The sequence below is a fragment of the Pyxicephalus adspersus genome, chromosome 1 (genome assembly GCF_032062135.1).
Source record: "Pyxicephalus adspersus chromosome 1, UCB_Pads_2.0, whole genome shotgun sequence".
NCBI classification, from domain to species: domain Eukaryota; kingdom Metazoa; phylum Chordata; class Amphibia; order Anura; family Pyxicephalidae; genus Pyxicephalus; species Pyxicephalus adspersus.
The window spans coordinates 35,241,220-35,260,389 of NC_092858.1; the positions used below are offsets into that span (position 1 = coordinate 35,241,220).

A 19,170-nucleotide genomic window follows, 5' to 3' on the forward strand; every position below is an offset into this window, starting at 1 on the left:
TTTTTTTTCTTTTATAAACTTTATAAATACAGAAAATTAAAGTTTAAAACTACCATAAATTATGTCAGATTTGTATTGCTGCCTGGGTGTCTTGTGGAGAGTTGGCCAGGACATTACCTGAATGAAGATCCCAAAAATACTGGAGGTTAAATTGACTTTGTCCCTGAAAATTTCCTGCAACCATGGAAGGGGCATTAGGTTGTGATCACCTCCGACATAATTATGGACTCTGTATAGTGCTGTGTAATATGTTGTACTATCTACATACATTAAAATAATATTGTGTATCCAAAAACTATGAACCAGAGTAGTACATTTCCTGTAATATCTGCTGTGGATTATTTTAACAGCAAATTGGCAAAAGGAGCATCAAAATGTCATGAAAAGAACAAAACTTTCCAAAGTGCTGAATCACCTAGAAACAACTTTTCTGCAATTCATTACAAAGCCAGCAACAACTTGTTAAACTCTGCAGAAAATAGAGGTTCTTAGTCAATGGATAGAGGGATTTCATAGAAAAATTTATAAAGGAAAGATTTCAGTATATGCATTGTCTTCATTAAATGACTAGGTGAAGCTTAGAAGGTCTGTTCTAGAAAGCCATTTAAATTTACTACACAGAAATTGCTGTGGTGGAATCCATGCTACACCGATTATTATTATTTTATTTGTATTTATGTAATTATATATGACATATATTATGCAACTCTTTACAAAGTCCATAGTCATATCACAAACTGTCCCTCAAAGGGCTTCACAACCTAATGTCCATACCATATTATATGTCATTAACACAATCTAAAGACAATTGTGGGGGGAACCCAATTAAACTAACTACATGTTTTTGGGATGTGGGAGGAAAGCAGTGTGCTTGGAACACATGCAAACATGGGGAGAACATAAAAACTCCTTGGTCAACCTGGCCCATTTTAAAACCTGTGACCTAGCTGTAAGGAAATATACCATTGAGGTTTTAAAAAGTTGCCAGCGATGATTACCTTACCATCACTTACTTACTTATCATAATATAATGTCAGGTTGGTGTGTAATTACCTGTCCTGATGAATGCTTTCCTCATTTCTTATCCAATAATCAGAGAGGAGAAGTGAAGGTAATTCATCCTTACAGTGTCAAAAACATTAATAAAAGCTTGAAAGACACCTTTCCTTTTTTCTAAATTTATCTAAAAATAAAAAATGGTCTTTAAGGTTACGCTTTAGATATCTGACTTTGCAATAAGGATAATTTCCACATGAACACCAAGATGTTCATTACATTACATCCCTTTGTATCTCTTGCAGTTTTTCTTCATGTTACCTTACAATTGCTGCACTGTTTGGGAAAAATCAATATGTCAATGTAATATTCCTCCATGAAAAATAAGCATAGTCTATCCCCTGTTCTGTAACAGGTGAACTGACACAGTCCCCGCCAACATGATTTTATATAAATGGCATGTGTAGTACTGGACTCGAAATGATTAGAATGAACAAACAAAACTGGGACAATACCTAGGTATCATCAATATACCATTGTCAAAAGAAGGAACCACTTTTATGTTCATATATTGAATTTTAGTTTGGTTGATAATTTACCATGTCAGATCATCCATCACCTGGACACCTTGGAGGAGGATGTCTAAACAACTCACCAGTAAACTGGATAAAGCTTTTGATGATGAAAGGTAATGGCATTACTTGAAGCATGTGAACATTAGGCTGGCAGGTAAGTATAATAACAAAATATCTTTTGACATGGTTGAATAAAGATTGCATCTCGCTCACTCACCTTTACTGTCGGTGTCACTCTCGCTGACACTGGGTACAGGGCTGATTAGAAGAGTGTTTCTGTCTCCATCTTGCACTCCATCTTTCTGTCGGGTCTTGGCATTCTCAATTCCCTTCACCCTCCGGGCATGTCTGTTCCCTTTATAATGTGCCTCAGCCTGACTCTGTAAAGAAACAAGACAAAAAAGTTACCAATGAGAATTCCCCATGCAGTCAGAATGGACCTGAAGTTTCAAAACCTGAAAAAAGAACTGTCTGCTTTGCTCCAGTGGCATACAAACCACCATATCAACCGCAATAGGAAGTCTTTAATTGGAAGTACTATTGCAGACTGGTTAGATGTGTTGTCAGGGACTATTTGCCACATGCTAAAAATGGCTTGGTGCTTCATAGTTCCGGTATGGTTGGGGTGGAGGGGTCTGGTGCACAACAGGTAATGGTTTTGTGGACAAAGAGGAGGACCAGGGATGCACACTTGGAGCACAGTTGCATGCAGACAGATATGTGTCAAGGCAAAGGCAACTTTGATTCTAGGTTGTATTGTTTTCCACAACCTGTGCTATGCAAATACAGTGGTATCTTGGTATAAGTCTTCTTTGAAACAAGTCCAACTTGGTATAAGTCCTGTTTGGACACCAAAAATCTTGCTTGATATACAACCTTTGCTTGGTATTTAACCTTTGTGCTAGAACTTGTATGGGTCAAAATGAGTCATAACACCGCACACTACCCTTATTTACTTATCTCAAAACAAAGCCACGACTGCCCACGAGCGTCAGTAGGCCAGTTGCTACCATTCAGTGAACAACCCGTGCTATAACTCTCTGTGTGAATTACATAACATCTCTTCCTCCCTTCTCAGCACCTTGACTATTCTCAGCAAGGTAAAGTGAGGTTAAATTTTATTTTATTTCATCTAATTGCTTTTGCATTCATGTATTTTGGTATTATGCAGTGTTTAAATTATTTCATACAGCCTCATCAATGTATAGTATGCCAATAACAATAAGATTTTTTTTTCATGGGAACGGATTAATAATTTTCCTTTTATTTCTTATGGGAAAAATTTGTTTGGTATAAGCCCAAGGATCTGGAATGGATTAAGGATTTATACCAAGGTACCACTGTATATCCATTGCATGTTTTTTTTAAGGTAGTTAGGTAAACAAGGTTTATTTGCCTTATGACCACCAATCACATATAAAATTAGAATTATGGTAGACCATGATTTTCAATGCAGATTTGAATTTATTTGCTAGATAACAAAATTTACCATTCTTAATTCAAATGCATTGTCTGCTGGTTTTTAGAACACAGAAATACAGAAAAAGAAAAGCATGAGAGTGAGCCCCCATCACTGCTCCTTCTAATCTTCACATGTCATGTGCACTGATTCATAAATCCCCAACTGCCCTTCCTGTGAAATCATGTATTCATGTATGGCTCTGCCTGTGACAGGACCATTTGGTTGCAGCAGAAGGGATAATCTGGATGATTGGAAAGCTGTATCATTTCAATGTGAAACAATTCTAGGACCAGTCCAGACTCACCAGTCACCAAATGCTCTGATAGACTTGTAGCAAATATCTACTCTGAGATTCTCTGCAACAAAGTCATCAAGTACAGACACATCTATCCATCAATAACTGAAGACAATGCAAGCCACCATGACCATTAATTTGTTGGTTAGCATCTACCTGTGCAGAGAGAAATGCTCACCATCCATCAGATCAGCATCTAATAGTACTTCCATTACCAAGATGACAGGAATGGTTTAACACTGTGTTTAATAATAACACTGCACAACAACTATTTTGCTAATGGCAATAACGCATATGATTTAGGATATCTGAACTTGCCTATCACGTACAGATTTTGCATTATAGGCGTGCTATAGCTGTTCGAATGGTTAGTAATTGGCTAATGTTTTTTTACATGGGAACATTATAACAGTTGCAGCTACCACTATGCCTGCTGCCTCCTCAGCTGATTCACGTCCCCTGGTGGCATGTAAGTTCCAGCAGCGGCTTGGCATGTCTGGGCAAGTCAATGAGCTGACATCAGAAATAGTTATATAAGGCGAGATGGACCAAGGGCTTGTCTCTAGTGCGAAACCATCTTATTGTTTAGTACAGCTAGGCCATAGTGAGTCTGTTTTGAGCTAAAGATGAGTAGGCGCAACTGTGTTAATAAAGGGACAATTTTTGCTACATTTGTGGCCAATATATCCCGTGTGATCAACGCAAGAACCTAACCCAAGAGGGTGAAATTTGCTTTTACTTTTAGTATTACTTTGGATGTGAAATTGGAGATCAGTATAAAAGCTGGGCACGTCATATCTGCTGTCAGGTGTGTTACGTTGCCCTAACACAATGGTTGAATGGGAAACGGAATTGGTTTGGCGTGAGCCAAAAGACCATCACTTGGACTGCTACTTCTGCTACTTCTAAGACAAAGCAAAAAATTGTCTATCCTGTCTGTGAATTTGCTCTGAAGCCAGTGCTACATGATGCAGAGAGTCTAGTGCCAGTCCCTCCTACATCTGTTGTTATTGACAGTTATATGTCGGATGAGGAACAGGAGGATGATGTCAATGTTAATGAATGTTATGAACCCCAATTTGAAGAGGGTAAGCCACATTTTATAAGCCAATCAGATTTAGACGATCTAGGAAGGAACCTGTCTTTGTCAAAAGAGAAGTCTGGACTGTTAGCCGCCAGATTGAAAGAGTGGATTTTGCTACAAAAAGGAATGACAACTTCACACTTTAGTGATGGTCACACAAAGTTCGCAGGTTTTTTCAAGCTGGAAACGACATTTGATTCCATACTGACTGATGGTCTGATGATGGAGTTAGGTTGCGATTACATACCAGAGCAGTGAAGATTGTTCATAGATTCGAGCAAAGCAAGTTTGAACGCTGTATTGCTGCATAAAGGTAACGAAAAACCTTCTGTTCCTCTTGATCATCCCGAGGGAATGAAAGAGACATATAAATCTATGGAGGTAACTTTGAAATTGATTACCTATTCAGAACACAAGTGGAACGTTTGTGGTGACCTGAAGGTGGTGGCACTTTTTCTTAGCCTGCAATTGGGATATACAAACTATATGTGCTTTTCGTGTCTGTGGAACAGTCGTGATGACAGCAACCATTACATAGTGAAAGAATGGCCACCCGGACCTGAACACACTGTTGACTAGTTCAACGTGAAGCATAAATCACTCATTGATCCACAGAAAGTTTACCTTCTGCCACTTCATATTAAGCTTGCATTAATGAAACGTTATCGTTGCAATGGATCGTGATGGTATGGGTTCTCAGTATCTGAAGGACAAGTTTGGAAAAGTTATAACAGATGCTAAACTGAAAGCAGGCATTTTTGTTGGTCCCCAAATCCGCAATTTGATGCATGATGCCACATTAAGACACAAACTCAACCCACTTGAACTTCCTGCTTGGGAATTTTTTGTGCTAGTTGCACAAAATTTTCTGGTCAACCAGAGAGCTGAAAAGCATTCTGAACTTGTGAACAACATGCTAACAGCATACCATCAACTTGGCTGACGAATGTCACATAAAATTAATTTGTTACATTCCCATCTGGACTCCTTCTCACAAAATTTGGGTGATGTGAGTGATGAACAAGGGGAGAGGTTCCACCAGGACATTTCTGTTATGGAAACAATATATCAAGGCCAGTGCAACCCCAACATGATGGGTGACTGCTGCTGGTTTCTGCAATGAGAGACAGTGGAGAACCACAAACGCAAAAGCAAGTGCCTGAAAGACTTCTAAAGTGTACATATGTATTGAACAAGGACTCAGGTAGATTATGTGTAATTGTAACTGTTGTTGCAACATAAAACTACATTTTTGTAATGTCATGGAACTATGAGGCAAAAGTTAGTTATGTATTAAGAGATTACAAAGTAACTGTGGAATGAGAGAATGTAGCTAATCGCATCTGTACCCGTGTAACTTAAGATCCTGGTGTCCTAGGCAGAATCTTCAGATTTGGATTCAGTGCACTTGATTTAGTATAGGACACATGGATTAAACCAAGTAGCAGACAATATTTATTTTTTTGTGATGCAGTGTATTAATAATAACACATTATGTTTCCTGCAATCTGCCAGTCCATTTATTAGAGTGAATAAATGCAACAGACTGGTGCAGATGCCTAGAGGTGCATAACCTGATCAGCAGATAGGGACATATTTCCCACAAGGCCACCAAGACTGTGGCCTAAGGGACCATGGCCACTAGGGGCAGCATTTGAGCCCCTGGTATGGTCTTCACCATCCCTAGCTGCCTCTTCTGCCCTACCTAAGTTATTACAGAGCAAAGGAAGTCTATTCAATTCATGTGGCCTCTTGTGGCCTTAAATTAATATAAAAGGAATTTGATGTTCACAAAGCATTCAATGGCGCTAAATCAATTGCTGCTATTTGAATCACATGAACCTGAAGTAAATGTTTGTTGAATGTCGGATTCACTGTTTTATAAATATGCTACCTAGTATACATTCTCTGGGAATAATTAGCATGCACTTTCAAATGGCAGGACTATTTTTAACTTTATTAGATAGGACTTTGTAAGCCTTAAGATCCCTTCCTTTCATGTACAGCCTACTCATTATTATTTTGATTCTAACAGGTTTGCTTTAAGCTAAACACTTGCAAAAGTATATCTAAAAAACTTTAAAACTGCTAAAGTTAGCTTTATGCTTTACACCCTAATAATATGTGATATTTATTTGTTATTTGGCATAAAAAGAGAGGTAACAAAATGCAACCAAGCTAGCTGAATTAATTGAGGAAACAAATGACATAATTAAATTATATGAAAGAATAGTGGAGGTGTAGCCAAAAGCAACCAATAAGACCAACCATTAAGAATCCAGCTGCCATGTATTTCCCATTAGAAAGAAGGAATCTTGATTTTAATGGACAATACGAGGCCCATATGAGAAAATATGGAACGTGTGCCTATGGCAAACCATCTGCCAGCTGTCATTTTCTTTTGCAGTTTAGAAAATTGAATGTAACTGCTCACTTGTTGCTGCAGGCAACAGACCATTTCCATTGTTCCAATGTTATAAACCGGTCCTGTTACACGCTATACTACATCACAGCTTTACTGAACTCAATGCAAACAATCCAAAATGAACACGAGTGACAGCTCGGTGACTTTATTTCACAGTATCTCACTCTGAAGTCATTTTTTATCCATCACCATTATCTTCACACCACTTTAAGCCATTCAATTATGATGCATTATGTATAACCATCTTGCATCTGTCTCAGACTTTCATATGTTCCAACATTTTATTTCACTAAACCATTCATCTAGGGAATAGTAAACAGAAGCTGAATTTCCATCATCAACTATATGAACAAAAACAGAAAATCGTTAAAGCAATTATGTTCAGATAATAAAACATTTATGATCAGGACTTCTATGAACTATTCCGCTAGAACTTTTATACTGTGAAGGTGATTCTAAACATACATGATGCTTGAAGTTTATAGCTTGAATCTTAATGATAAGATGATGAAAGTTAGAGGATTTTATACCCATTGACGATTCCTGTGTAACAAAACTCTTCTCTGCAAAGCTTACTAGTGGAAGATAGGAACCTGGACAATTATGAATTCAAAGCACCATTATTTTTAGATAATACTTAGGGTTATGGGAAATTAATCGGACATTTGAAATATATTGAGTAACAGTGATATAACTACATTGTATGTAACTGAAATGTGTGTTCTGTTATATATCCAGTGTCTGATGACAAGTAGGAATTTATCCCTCAGGACAGGAAAACATGTTAGCTACTGCAGATCTGATTTTCTGAAGGTTTAAATACACCTTTTGTGAGAGATATTCTATTGTGTGAATCTATCTTCTTTATATTGACTAGTATATTCCAGTTATGCATTAAAATGTTCAGACAACTGGGGCCGTTTATTGGATGGCTCAAAATAAGTATGGCCGAAGGTCAACATTCTGACATGCTTTTCTGTCCCTCGTGGCTTCACATTAAGGCTTTGCAGCCCTAGCTGTCTTAGTGGAATCTCGTCAGTTGATTAATAATATTTTTACTTCCAATGTAATCTAGAGGAATCTACAAGCGGCAGAAGGAACTGAAACATCTCAATGACACCCTATAACTGAAATTGCACACTGATAAATCTGGGAGGGGGAACTCCTTATGTAATGGACCTCAACAAATATGTGAGAAAGCCAGCTGAGAATAACAATGTCAGGCATGGAAAAGTTATATATACAACCTGGGAACATAATATAAACTATTTTGATCGGTTTAATTTTAGGTCAAGGATCTATGCTCAGGCTCCCACACTTTGTCATGTGTTTGGTAAAAGTTTATAAAACTGTCTGTTGTTTTGTATGTGTTTATTTACACAAGCAATTACATGTATATAACCATAAAAATGTATTTACACAGGCCACGAACACAAGCTATGCTACAATCTTAAACAATGGTTGGGCTCCTTGTACAAACAGTTGGGCCAGTTCCACATTTCTCATTTAATGACCCAGCTCCTCATAAATCTCTCATATAATGGTCTAGTTCTCATACATCTGTGATTTAATGGTCTGGTCTCTCATCATCCAATCATACATCTCTCATATAATGTGTCCCTCATACATTTCTCTTACAATGGTCTGGCTCCTCATACAATTGTCCAGCTTCTCATACATTTCCCAATCAATGATCTATCTCATCATACATCTCTCAAATAATGGCCCAGCTCCTCATACATCTCTTTTATAATGATCTGGCTCCTCATACATTTATTATATAATTGTCTAGCTTCCCATACTTTTCCCAATCAATTATCTACAGTGCTCAACCCAGAAATTTTTTTTATGCCAGATGGGAAGAAATTGTAGGTGGGTGGCCCCTGTATTGTGACCAAACTCTTTAGTAACCACCGAAAAACAGCTGGGTGGGTGCTGAAAAGTGCCGGGTGGTGCGCCCAGCTAAAAGGGCCTGGGGAGAACCCTGATCTATCTTCATCATACATTTTTCATATAATGGCCCAGCTCCTCATACATCTCTTTATAATGGTTTGGCCCCTCATACATCTCAAATACAATTGTACAGTTCTCAGACATTTCTCAAACAATAGTTAATTCCCTCATAAATCTCTCATATAATGGCCTAGTCCCTCATACAGCGCTCTTATAATGTTGTAGCCCTCCATACATCTATCATACAATGGTTGGGCTCCTTATTCATCTCTGATACAATTGTCCATCTCTTTATTTATCTTTTATATAATGGCCTAGTCCCTCATAGAGTTCTCTTATAATGGTCTAGCCCTCAAAACAACTATCATACAATGGTTGGGCTCCTCATACATCTCTTATATAATGACCAAGTTGCTCATACAGTTCTCTTATAATGGTCTAGCCCCCCAAACATTTATTATACAATGGCTGGGCTCCTTATTTATTCCTCATACAATTGTCCAGCTTCTCATACATCTCTTATACAAGTGTCCAGCTCCTAATACATATCTTATATAATGGCCTCATTTAAGTTCCTCATACAGCTCACTTGTAATGGTCTAGCCCCCCAAACATCTATCATACAATGGTTGGGCTTCTCATACATCTCTCATATAATGGACAAGTTCTTTATACAGCTCTCTTATAATGGTCTAGCCTCCTTTACATCTATCATACAATGGTCGGGCTCCTCATACATCTCTCATACGATTGCACAGCTCCTCATACAGCTCTCAAACAATGGTCTGGCTTTACATACATTTCACATGTAAATGGTTGTTTTTGGCTTTGATTAAGGTGATGAATGAGAAATCACAAGATGGGCCAAGATTCGACTGTATGTCATATTTGGCTTCATATTTGCCCCTCTAGCAAGGCTCTGATGTACAAAGTAAATGCATTCCTGGAGTATTCTCTCATTCATTACAGTACCGATAACAAAGTTCCAAAACAACATGATCACTATTCATCCCAGATCAACTTTTCATCAATATTATTTTAAGAACTCGGCAAAAGAACTGATGTTTTCAATTTGCTCGATGTGCTTTCCATATATTTCAGTTTATTTTTTTATGTGATTTAATAGTAACCATGCACTGCACTATTCATTGAAGAGAACATAAAACATCAACACATGTCCTGTCTCAGCGGAGCTTACAATCTCCTATCCTTACTTCAGTCATAAAGACTTTTCATCACATTCCATAGCTATTTTTCATAGGAGTCATTTATTATTTTATTTATAGGTTACCAAATACAAATATATCACACAGTGTTTTTTCAAGGAATAATGCACTATTTATACAAATGCATATGTTATGCAAGATTTATCTTTCTCTCCCTGAACAGAAACCTTCATGAATAAGGTTTAAATTATTGTAAGTATTGGAGACCCACTGTATATGTTTATGAATGCAACTAATATATATATTTGAACATGATTTAAATGAGCAGAGCGTTGACCTCATCTTACTTCAGTCTCTTCTTCCTCTTTCGTTGTCCGGTCAGCAGGCTAGCGGCAGGGAGATGACACAAAAGTGCTTCTTACCTGCAGTAGAGTAAGTGGTGTCATCTACCTGGCTTTTGTTGCTTGTGTTGTGTAAATTTAAGGACTAAATGAACAGAAACGCACATACTTTGACGGGTCAAGGATTTTCATACATGTGTCTTATCTGTTTATCTAAATGTTTGCCTGGAGTTGACTTTTAAAGATGTTGGATTTGGCAGGGCTTTATTGCAGAAACGGGCAGGTGTTGTCCCTTCTGCAATAATCATTCTTATCTGCCTGATTACTCAAAACGCTGAGCTCTGCATGCCAGGATACCCAGCAATCCCAACTCTTGCTGGGAGTTACTTCTCCCCTGCCCAGCCAATCAGGATGACGATCGCAAGAAGAAAGAGAAGAAGGAAAAAGATGATGGTACCCTGTGATGGAACAGGTACAGGTGAGTATAGCAGGATTTAGTTTTTCTTAAGCATAAGCTTAAGCATAACTGAAGCATGCTCAAGATCTTATAATTTGTTGTAGGGTAAACATTGGAGCACCTCTAAAAACCCTATGTAAAAACTGCAGGGACATGCAAATATTTATATATATATATATATATATATATATATATACACAAAAATGTGTACCCAATGGTTACTGCTTCACAAAGTTAAAACAAACTGGGATATCCGTCCAGTTTACTGCTTTAGTTCCAATGCTTGATATGTCTTCTATTAAAGTCAACATAGCCACAGACTGAGCATGCAATGTGCACATAATACAGCTAAAGTTTAAAACATACTGCATATGGGAGCTGTCTTAACCACTACGGCCTAAACTCCAGTGACCTTTGTTCAATAGCGCACAATTGTCTTGATTTATTAAAGCTCTCCAAGGCTGGAAAGGATACACATATTCATCAATGAGCCTGGGTAATCCATGAAACCTAGAATGGATTTGTTAAAAATAATTTGCTATTTGTTAGCTAATGTTTTCAATCCTGGACCAGATATATTTTAGGTTTGCTGGATCACCCAGGCTCACTGATGAAAGTGCATCTTCTACAGTCTTGGAGAGCTTAAATAAATTATGCCCAATGACACTACTGGTTATATAGTGCACATTGTTTACATCATCTTTCTGCATAATCTGCATTCCCCTTCTATTAGCACATGTGCACAACATCAAAACCTGATTGGCTCCAAGTGCCCACCTTCTCTCTCTTTGTCTAAGTTCCACTGTGTAAGAGAATACTGGAGGCTAAAAGAAATATACATTTAGGTACTTAGTTCATTTTTACTGAAACTGCATACATTCGTGTTTAGAGGTTGCAGAACCAGGTCATAAAAAAATAAAGTGTCCACATTTCTATGCAAGTAAAGAAACCTCTGCATACATAATTGTATGCGTTAGAAGTTCTTTCACAAAGTAAGTTTGTTTTTCATTTACTGACTTTAAGTACTTTGAGAGTTTGTAAGGAACTTAAATGGAATGTCACATTACTATATCACTAAAGATCTACTATTGCTTTTCTCCCCCTCAAAGAAGATATACACGGTGACAGATAAAATGCATTATCAACAGTCAAAGAGTATAAAGAATTAAGAGCAAGTGTGAATAGAGTGCATAATTGTGTAAATGGAAAAGCAATAAACTGATTGTACATTAGGATGAGGACAAAGTCAGGGAACACATGTAAAAAGTGATAAAGGCTAGAAGACGGCAGATTGTAAGATAAGAAAAAAAAAAAGATCATGGGAACAAAAAGCAGAGTAAAGCAGCCGAAGAGCAGAAGGAGAGAGCAGTTTTCCCTTTTGGCTGCCATTGAGTCGACATACGCTTAATATCTCCCCACGCTGCCTCAGTTCAGTGTTTAGATAACTGGGGATTAGCAGGAAGTTGCCTCTGAAAAAAAATCTTGGCTGGACTTTGCCACAACACAGCAGTAACCTCTCGGGGCAGAGGAGAATCTGTCAGCCCCCACTGTGCCAGATAGGCTAGATTCTTAGCGCTACAGGATCAGCCAGCGAGAGGGAAAATCCAGAAAATTTCTGCATGTTGAGTTTTAAACCAAAATTATAATTAGGCTTTATAAGATCCATATGAAAAATGTGTTTACTCACAACCACTCCAATTAAACTGTGGTCTGAGCCACAATCAGGCTCCGTAATAAAGAGAAGACTTAAGGTTTCTGATCACAGGCTAATTCATTATGTAGCACTAAAGAGCTCAAATAGTGACGTCAAGGGGAAGATGAAAGTTTAAATGAAATTAAGGCAAACTTCATCCGGATAAAATTAAATCCATATTTTTTGTAGCAAATGTGACACATCAGCAGGTTCCATGATAATGCCTGATTGTTTACCACCATGCATTTTACACATCTCCAAAAATATGATCTGTTTGTGCTATTCTCTGTTCTGGGTTAATTGATGAATATAAATTAAAGCATAGTTGATCACAGTAGGTAAAGTGCTTTGGACACTTTTTCAACTTTTATTATTGTTGCACTTGTAAAGCACTTAACTGCATGAACTTACTAAGGTCTCTTGATGCATCTCCATGTTGCTATATGTACACCCATCCTATGGACTTGCTGGTACAGCTCTTATTATTGCAGTGGTATGCACATTAAATGAACTCACTACCAAAAAATATACTGTACCTGCACAGTCATAATGCGAACCACGGACAGAATAGACAGCATGGATACTCGAAAATCAATCTTACCCAAAATGTATATGTTCTTCTTGTGCATAAATGGGTTTCCCTCTAGCACTTCAGTTCATTATGATATAAACTTGGTAGGTTTTATGGATTCCCTCCCAAAAACTGTCTGGAGAATATGTTAGGGATATTAGACTATGACTATGAAAAGACGTTGTATTAAAAATCCTACAGTAAGACATATATATATATGTATGTATTATTTACAAAAATAGGTAGAAGAGGTTGTAAAGAGAAAATCACCCAAACAGAAATTTAGATCTAGAGCTAGTGTTTGTGTACACAGAATTCAATAAATAGAACCTGGTACCCAAGAAACTATACAGCACACAGATCAGTAAGGGAGAGTTCTGCTTTACTTGGCATTTACCTTAAAGGTACATGGGCTGCAACATCCAATGGCACGGTCCATCTTTAGAGGTAATAGTATACAAGTGGTCAATTGCAATTTTCATTAATAATGGAACAACAAAGAACCTAAGTGCACAATACAAAGTCCACTATTCTGCAAAACAAGATAAAATGTAACTTGCTGACATGACTGTGAAGTGTAATTATTAATTACAAATTATATAAACTTTGTGATTTGTGGGCTAAATCCTTTTCCTTCCAAAACCCAAAAGAAACACACTGTGGTCTCCATTAACGGCTGGATTACCACACAAGCAGCTGCTGGCCATTTGTGGGATAGGTACACTTTACGTGTTCTTGTTATTCTTCTATTGCTGCGGTCCGTACTGTTCCTTGCATGCATGGTTAGCTCATGGCTGGATCCTATTATCACAGGCTACAATTTTTCATGACAGCTCTACAATTTTGTTTGTTGAAATACACATCTTATTTTGCCCAGCTCTGTGATTCAAAGTAATCAAGACTTGCTAAAAAGCAAAGTAAAAGAGATATATAGAGTAATGTATTGTATTTTCAATTACTACATAAAATGGGTTAATAACTATTTAAATTTTTTTTTTATGAGATTTTAAATAATAAAAAGTTTTTGCTTCCTTATTGACATACTAAAATGTCCAAGGTAAGTTGACTTCAACATTCCATGAAGCTTAGGGTCTCACAATTTCTGTCCTTTCAGATATGTATCTCATTGTGGATGCGCTCATTGTTTGTGTAGGATGGGTATGGATTGAAAGCTAACGCATGGATGAGAATAACGTCCCAGAATAAGAATGGTAATGATGCCCACTTGCACTTTCATCAACGAACCACAATCTCTGTATTTTTGGGAAGTTGTGAATATATGGCTTCATGCAAGTTGAACCGGGACTTCGATTTTAATTTCTGTTGTCTGTAATTGCCCTGCCTCGTGAGCACGCCCCACATGCAGATTATTGGCCTAAATGAATGAATTACCATTTATTTTGCATTAAATAGGTAAATGCTGTGACACTAGGGTTCTTACTGGGGGTACCCCCCCAGGGTCTGCTCCCTATGTACCTTAGGTGAAGAGCCCTCACATAGCTTCAGGTAGGTTCACCCCCAAGCTTTATGTCTATTTAGAGATGTTTCCTATTTTGGGCAGGATGCAAATAGATGCACCGCTAAAAAAGAGATCCCAGAATGGGCTTTGCCTTGATGTCAGCTCTAGGGCTACCCTCAGAATAATGGATATGAAGGTAAGAACTATCAATCTGTTTTATGGGTTGTTATGTGTATGAGCCTGACATACAAAAATATCTTCATTGCATTTCACGAAAGAAATGAATTGTTCATAGTAAGTTAGAAGTGTTTTTACTAAAATGTTTGTATAAGACGACTAAACTTAGTGAACTGTAACTACGGGTACGTAACTAACAGAGATGTCTTTAGAAATGTTGTCAAAGAGTTTCAATTATATCCACCACCTTTAGTGTGCCAAATCACTGTCATACAATTAAGCCTTTCTGCAGCTACACTGATTGGTAAGTCGCTCAGAATCTGTTTATGCGTGACAAAATCACTTAATTAAGACCGTACGCCTATCAGAGATCCTTGAGAGCAATGTCATTTCACAGTGGAACACAGCTGAAGCCACAATGTCACCAATGTTTAGAAGGAGATTAGAGCTAAGGGGAAGCGCAGGGCTGTTCTTTCTAAGGAGAAAGAAAATTAAGGTACGCTGGGGATATTCAGCAGCTCATTTACTGTAGTGCAAAATAGGAAAGTTAATGTGGGAGGTAATTAAAGCAAGTTTTACAGCTTTCACACAGAAGCAAACAGGGGCTGCATGTATAAATAGAAAAGCCTCATTATTTTGTTAAGTAAAAGGGAGTTGCGAAAAGAGATAATTTTAGCTACAGAACAAAAATAGGATTTAACCCTGATTCATGCTGTGTTCCAGGGCAGCTCTAGAAACAGGCTATAGGTCAAGTGCTAAATGCAATCACTGGACACTTGCAGGAGCTTATACAAATAATATTAAATCTATCTTATATCTATATCTATCTATCTATTGAACATCAGTATTTTGATCTATCCATACAGATGTGGAAAAACAAAATCTAAAAGCCAATTACTAAATATAGGAGAGAGCATCCTTTTCAGACTCCCCTAAAATAATGGTTTTGGGGCTGGCTAGCTGGGCAATACAAGCATAGAGGGAAGAAGTCAAATTTATGTAACTGATTTGACACTGATATTTGTCAGGATTTGTATACGATTATGGCAGAATCCTACTAGATTGACAAACCATCTCATTCACCTTCAAGAAAAACAAATGACCATTTTCAGTATTTGCTGATCCATAGTCACAGGTGGTCAGATTTGCCTCCAACCTAAGTTACAAATTATCTGAACTTCAGTTGTACGTTACAATCTACCTGTACAATCTACCGTTCCATCTACCATGGAAGATGTGCCATTCCCTGACACCAGGTGTTACATTGTGTTGCAATGAGGAAAGATCAGACACTTTCTGTTCCTTTATATAAATTTCCATGACTAGATATTTAAAATTAATGTATGACTCAAAGTGTATGCCATGCCAAAATGTGTTATGAAGGAGTTATGATTAGAACCCCTTACAAAGTTGGGATGATTCTCTCCAGTGAGACATTGCTTTAAAAACCTCTGTCCCATCACTACTCTACTCTAAACACAGAAAAAAGATTTTGGTTAGAAATGGATATTACCTGCAACAGGAAAGTGCTGTCACCCTTGTGGCCATGTTGTCTGGCCTGAGTATTTGAATTACAAATGTGGCTGGACAAGAATTACTAATCCTGTGGAAGATAAGCCAGTATGTATATGTGCATTTCAGCTGTTTGGAATTCAGTTTTAAACTCAATTAAGTGGCATTACAACCAGTCACAGAAACTGAATATTTAGGACCTAAATCAATGCAATTTATGATTTCTAAGCTCTGAGAATTTAGAGAAGAAGACCCTAGCACCCACACTCTTTGTAAATGAAATGCGGTATTCAAAATGTTATTTTTTTATGAGACTTTAAATAATAAACCAATTTCAATTCCTTATTAATTCATTTTTTTAAAAGCTGAGCCCTTATCCTTTAAGTAAGCAAGCCTAATGCAATGTCTGGCTGGCTGTTTGGAAGATAATTGCGAGCACATGCATATTCTAATTGGTGCTTGTGTTAAAAGTACAGATACGTGACTTAAATTACAATGACAGGAAGAATAACAGTATGAGGGGGTGGCGGGCTTCAACTTCTACAAAAATCAATGACACCCCCCAAACAGTTATTCGAACAACTACAAAAAAATGAGATTGGCCTTCTGCTGCATAAAGAGGGCCAGTTGCTCTAAAATTAAAAAAAAAAAACAACTCACATGGGTAGGGTTAATTCTAGACTAATTCTAAATCATAAATATTAGTTTATGGTGGAACTGGAATTCAATATTTTACAGAAAATAGCTCTACTTCAATTAAACTGATCCTAAAAAAAACCCTCTCCACCACACAGTACAGTTTGTATGTTTTGGTCTTGGTGTTTACTTGAAAGATTCCTTCTAGAAGAGCAAAGATTTGAAACCATTTCAAACACATAAGCACAGTACATTGTACATTCCACAACATACAAATGGGATAAATTTCTAAACAATCGCCATTGTGCTTAATTCCATAAAAGTCCCTGAACATTACTTCTGAGTGAACTAAGCAACATTTTCTCATTAGGTTAAGGACTGTTTACAAATCAATGGACGTTAATGGGGGGGGGGGGGTCGAGTGACCAAATGGTAAATATAAAAGTTGCCTCTGGGTAATCATAGCAGGATAAATAAAGGGCCAGCTCCTATAGGCTGGTTATTAATTATCAGTATGTTAGCTCATCTCAAGTTAATAAGTTTCAAGTACATTTTATATGGCCAAACAAATGTTATGTTCACCTCTTAAAAAATGTGTTGTTTGACTGTGAAAACATGGCAAATGTTTGCCCATGAAAGTCTAAGGGCAGGTGGAGACCTGTGGCGGGGGCAAGTGATCCTGCACAGTTCCCAGTGGCTGGCACCTTGTTGCCCCCCCACTTCCCCCATTCATTCTCTATTGGCCTGCAATGGGTAGACACCACATGCAGCATCTCCCCCGAGGCAGCTGTTCATTGGCATGAGAAAACAGTAACTTCATTGCAACTTCACTACCATCTGAACATATAGAAAAAAGAAATGATATAAAGAAAAATAGTTTTAAACAGACAAAAACATTGGAAGGAGTGTTACTCTTGCTTTTATGCAAATACTGCCACAATAGCAATTTATCAAGGTACTGGGGGGTAGAGGGTGAAATGTTTTTTTTCTCTATGCATGGGCAGGTCTTGACTGTTTCGGAAAATTATGTGGCAGCTTTTTCTGCAGCTTTCCCCAGTGGGTTAAGGTTGGTTTAGTGGTGTATGGCTTGGAAGCACCCCTGGACACCAATCAGCCTGAAAGAAGACAAGAACCCATGGAGGCCATGACCTCAAAGCTAGGAAGTAGATATAGGTGGGAATATTGCTTTGCAAACATGAAAGAGTGGAAGGACTGTATCACCTTCACAATTTCAAAGCATATTCAGTTCTGATTGGCCAAACTCCTAATACTGATTTTATGTTTTCCGTCATTTTTCAGATAAAGTACAGAGCCCACAGTGGGTGTGTTTGGGAATAACTGTTCTGTGGCGCAAGCAGTGGTTTTCACATTAAAAAAACACTAATGTAAGATACACTACAGCAATGCTTGCATGAAAAATGAAAGCACTGAGCAGGTGAAATATGTTCTCTCTATGCTTTATGCCAGGGCTAATATCAGTTTTAAATAGACATATTTCTTAAATTAACAAGCCATATATGCAGACATATTCTTTATTGGTACTAGAAGTATGAAACTGTGTGTCCTAGATTTTTTTTTATATAAAATATGGTATGCATATTTCAGTCTAACGTTAATCTAAGCATCTATTTTCCTCCCATCTTTATCTCTCCAGATGGTCGGAATGTCAAGATGTATAAGGCACATATTTCCGGGCTGCTTTATGTCAAACAAATGTGTTATTGCAGTTTTACATCTCCATCTATTAATTTATGTAATTTGGTACGGAAACTCTTGTAGGAATGCTGATGAGTCTGAAGTCAGGTCAGGTTTGGTATATTTATCATAACCATGTTCTAGGATCTCAAAAGCTGATACATATTCAGCAGCTGTCAAAGTCAGCATATTGGTTTTGCATTCATCAGGCAAAATGATCTGATACTGTCTTCTTCTTTTTTTTTACATATTAAGATGCACTTGAGACAGAGGCATATTTAAAGTTGAACTAAGTCCTTCTTTAAAAAAAAATTAGCTGCTGCAGTTAATTATAATTGCACCTGTCCAGTGCTTCCTTAGTTCACCTGCAAAGTCCTACAAATACCAAATGAGTCCAGTTATTTAGCAGCCTCTGATGGGGTGGCAACAATGCTGTACTGTTCCTATATTCAATGCAGTTGCCACTCCCATGTAGGCTGAACCTATTTACCCTACAGAGGGATTTACAAGTGTTATAGAGGGCATGGCTTTCAGCATCGTTATTATTATTATTATTATTATTATTATTAATAATAATAATAAACAGGATTTATATAGTGCCAACATATTACGCAGCCCTGTACATTAAATAGGGATTGCAAATGACAGACTAAGACAGACAGTACTACAGCAG

The 19,170-nt window shown here is 37.5% G+C and overlaps 1 protein-coding gene and 1 long non-coding RNA gene across 2 annotated transcripts in view; one reads left to right on the forward strand and one right to left on the reverse strand.

The window, feature by feature from the left end:
- Window positions 1–19,170, reverse strand: part of ZNF385A (zinc finger protein 385A) — a gene marked incomplete in the record, with an annotated part of 148,473 nt that overhangs the window by 22,664 nt on the left and 106,639 nt on the right. Inside the window, 1 exon segment of the mRNA XM_072406335.1 lies at window positions 1,789–1,951. Coding sequence (XP_072262436.1) covers window positions 1,789–1,951 — 163 coding nt within the window.
- On the forward strand, window positions 13,672–18,877 carry LOC140321575 (uncharacterized). The gene is made up of 4 exons (XR_011918981.1): window positions 13,672–13,736; window positions 14,133–14,229; window positions 14,580–14,673; window positions 18,457–18,877. It is a non-coding gene; the product is annotated as an uncharacterized lncRNA (long non-coding RNA).